At 41.6% G+C, this 4,229-nt stretch overlaps 1 protein-coding gene across 1 annotated transcript in view; it reads left to right on the top strand.

Annotated features, from left to right (window-relative positions):
• Positions 1–4,148: 4,148 nt before the first annotated feature.
• vstm4b (V-set and transmembrane domain containing 4b) overlaps positions 4,149–4,229 on the top strand; it is a 14,393-nt gene continuing 14,312 nt past the window's right edge. Inside the window, exon 1 of the mRNA XM_080841050.1 lies at positions 4,149–4,229. This exon is cut by the window's right edge and continues 50 nt beyond it. Coding sequence (XP_080697176.1) covers positions 4,228–4,229 — 2 coding nt within the window. The 5' untranslated portion in view covers positions 4,149–4,227.

Raw genomic sequence — 4,229 nt, 5'->3', positions numbered from 1 at the left:
GTGACCTGAAATAATTTGTTCCATGATGGAAGATACATTTTAATCTGTTACTGAAAAGAAAATAATCGTTTTTCATGCTTATTATGAATTGTCATTATTTTGCAATGCCAATTGATTTATTTTAATTAGCAAAAAAAAATCGGAAATACGACGAGGCCCCCCTGGTGGCCGAGGCCCTGGGCAACTGCCCGGTTTGCCCGTTCGTCCGGTCCGCCCCTGAGAGTATGTGTGTGTTGTTTCATTGGTTTCTTAGGACTCAGAGCATCCGGCTGAACAGAAGAGAAGCACCAGACCAACCCTGAACACCAGATTACCCCGTTTAACATGATGTGTGTGTGTGTGTGTGTGTGTGTGTGTGTGTGTGTGTGTTTATGTTAAACTGAATCTACAGTATTGACAAATCAAAATGGTTAAACTTAGTAAAACATTTGATATATGAATTGCTCTGAATCTCTGTCTTAATATTTTCAAGGTGTGCGTGTGGGGGGGGGGCTTTGTCAGTAGATGTTCCCAATTTTGTTTAGCCAAAGCAAACAAAACCTTTACATACAACATGATAAACTGTGTGTGTGCGTGTGTGCGTGTGTGCGTATGTGTGTGTACACATCCAACTAGAGAGGTGTTAAGGGTCCAATCATAATTGCAACACCCATTGCAAGTAGACTCTGGTGTGAGACAAGTTAGTGATACCTCTTCTCTCTTTCCTTCCGACAGACAGACAGCCTCACACACACACACACACACACACACACACACACACGACCAATAAGTAGACTCTGGTGTGAGAAAAGATTAGCGATACCTCTTCTCTCTTTCCTTCTCTCCCTCCATCCCCATGCTCTAACTAGAGGTCAGAGTGAAGGTTAAAGGTCATGAGTAGTGATGTGTGGGGGTCAGGTTCACGGCTGCTAAGTTTGTCCTCATCACCATAGATATCTATATAAAGGCTAGATATCCTGCCTGCGTTTCTTGCCGACGGAGTCGAATGTCCGCACAATTCGAGCATTTTCGGCCATTTTGAGGACAGTATAGCTCACTCCCCCTTAACATTGTGTTGGTAGTGGTACTTTTTAAATAACCAGAACTTGCTCAATTTTTAACCAATTTTCAAACGGGTTGGTTTGTTATAAACGCAAGACATTTCTTATGGCACTACATACTTATGAAGAATTAAAAACATGGGTTTTCATATGAAAATAACATGACAGGTCTCGTTGACAGGTCTCGTTTCAAGGGAGCATTCAATCGAGCAGGCTGCACAAAATTATGGCATCTTCATTGGCAATAAAGTCAGCAATTTCCTGTCGAAATCATAATGTAAGATGTTTAACAAACCAACTGGATTGGAAATCATGTGCAACTTCAGTTTTATTATGTGCAACTTTTATATTGAAAAGAAAGAACAATTATGGCTCGCCAATTGATGTAAAATGACTGATGCAATAGCCGTGATACACAATTAAGCTGCCCATTTCAACATGTTCAAGCATCCAGAATTATTACCAAGGTAATGACGATTGTAAATCAAGTCATTTGTAAATCCGTCAACATTTCCGCGAGATAAGAGTGTAAACGATTGTGAAGATCACTGACGTTACCTAACGTACCACTGATCCCTCCCAGAAGCTATTCAGTCCTTAAAATGGCCTCCTGTGCGGACGTTCAAGAGACCGACGTTGCATCCCCTTGCTCATCAACCTCACATTCCACTGGTACAACTTGTAGCAACTATTACAACTAAAACATATGGATGCAAATTAAACAAATAGATGCAAATAAAACAAATAGATGCAAGTAAAACAAATAGATGCAAGTAAAACAAATAGATGCAACTGAAAAACCATATGCCTGCTAGCGTCTCTAAAGTTCCAACATTCCACACGAGAGGCTCTCTACCAAACGCAATGCCCAATGCCTTTGTCTGGTAGTTATTCCCTCTTAATTAACACAGGTGAGGCGATACCAATCAGTCATTCCAGGTGTCAATAATTAGTTCTGCCAGCAGGGTCATAGGCTCAACCTTCAATTAAAAGAAAATCTAACTAAAGTACAAATGGCTCCTACAGGCCATCTTGTAAAATCTGCGCCATTTTTTAATTCCCGTCTGGTGGCTTCACTTGTGAGTGAGCGTACGCTGGTCATTGCTTTACAGTCAGTGCTGCCAACAATCTGGAGTTAATCTCAAAACATTTATTATGAGAACATATCACACACACACACACACACACACACACACACACGCACAGACACACACAGACACACACAAACACTCATCACACACACACACACACACAAACAAACACACACACACATCACACAAACACACATACACACATCACACAAACACACACACACACAAGGAGAGGGGGCTGGTTGGAATGGATAATTTCTCTCATGCCATGCTTAAGGTGTCATGTCTAATACTTTCCACAGGGGGGCAGTAGTGGAATATCAGGTTAAACGGTGTCATGTGACCTCTCAGTAAATTCCTGCATTTGCCTTGAAGAGCTGCTGTGTTTACGTCCTGCAGGTCAGCTCAGAGTAGCGTCATTCAAACAATCAGTTCAAAGATATCGCCTTTAATGTATGGACTTACTGCATAGAGAATACTGATGTATGGTTAAGTATTATTGTCTATTATTTGTATACAGCCCTCATTTTGTGTTTCCACATTGACATGCAAAGCCATACCCTGCTATGACTGTAAAATAATCCAGTGTAATACACACACACACACACACAGCCAGTTATATGATAAAAGGGTGTGAAAGCATAGAAGAGGACAGGTATGCCAAACATATGACTCCAATCAAGTTACATAAGGAGGAGTGTAAGAAGCCCATGCGCAGTAAATAAGCTACAAATTAAGTTAGCAGATGTGAGTATGTGTGTGTGTATGTGTGTGTGTGTGTGTGTGTGTGTGTGGGTGTGGATGTGTGTCAGTTCTGTTTACAAGCTTTAACTATGACAAACACTGCCAAATATGTAAATAAATAAACATGATTGTTTGTAAATATGTAAATAAATGAAAATGAATGTTTGCAAATATGTAAATGAAGACGAAAAGTGGAGGAGTTTTTCGTCAGGAAGGACTGCTACACATTAGGTGATGTTTCAGTCAAAACCAAGACTTCAAACAGTTACACAACATCTGCCGACACTAAAATACAAACAATTCACACAGACATAACTCAGAGGGTACTACAATATACACACACACTCAGATAGTCGTACAATATACAAACACACACTCAGAGGGTCCCACAATAAACACACACTCACCGGATCCCACAATATATACACACACTCAGATAGTCGTACAATACACACACAGACATAACTCAGAGGATACTACAATATACACACACATTCAGAGGGTCCCACAACACACACACTCAGATAGTCGTACAATATACAAACACACACTCAGAGGGTCCCACAATAAACACACACACTCAGAGGGTCCCACAATATACACACACACACTCAGATAGTCGTACAATACACACACAGACATAACTCAGAGGATACTACAATATACACACACATTCAGAGGGTCCCACAACACACACACTCAGATAGTCGTACAATATACAAACACACACTCAGAGGGTCCCACAATATACACACACACACTCAGATAGTCGTACAATACACACACAGACATAACTCAGAGGGTACTACAATATACACACGCGCTCAGATAGTCGTACAATATACACACACACACACACACACTCAGAGGGTCCCACAATAAACACACACACTCAGAGGGTCCCACAATATACACACACACTCAGATAGTCGTACAATACACACACAGACATAACTCAGAGGATACTACAATATACACACACATTCAGAGGGTCCCACAACACACACACTCAGATAGTTCTACAATATACACACAAACTCAGATAGTCGTACTATATACACACACACTGCATGTGCATGTGTGTGTGTTTGTGTGTGTGTGTGTGTGTGTGCGTGTGTGAGGGAGGGACTAAGGGGGAGTCCTCCATAGGGAACAGAGGCCTGACTGTCTCAGGTTACAGAGAACACAGAGGAGCAAGAAAGCAGACAGACGAGAGGAGCGAGAGAGAGGAAAGAGGAGAGAGAGAGAGAGAGAAAAGAGGAGAGGAGCGAGAGAGAGAGCGAGCTGGGAGTGAGAGAAAAGAGGAGAGGATTCCGTTCTCCCGTGGTGTTTGACGGGGTTTCTATGGAAGGAT

This window comes from Sprattus sprattus (genome assembly GCF_963457725.1).
Source record: "Sprattus sprattus genome assembly, chromosome: 6".
Lineage (NCBI taxonomy): Eukaryota > Metazoa > Chordata > Actinopteri > Clupeiformes > Clupeidae > Sprattus > Sprattus sprattus.
Note: the sequence above shows the minus strand (reverse complement) of the source record. Positions and strands in the feature narration are given on the sequence as shown.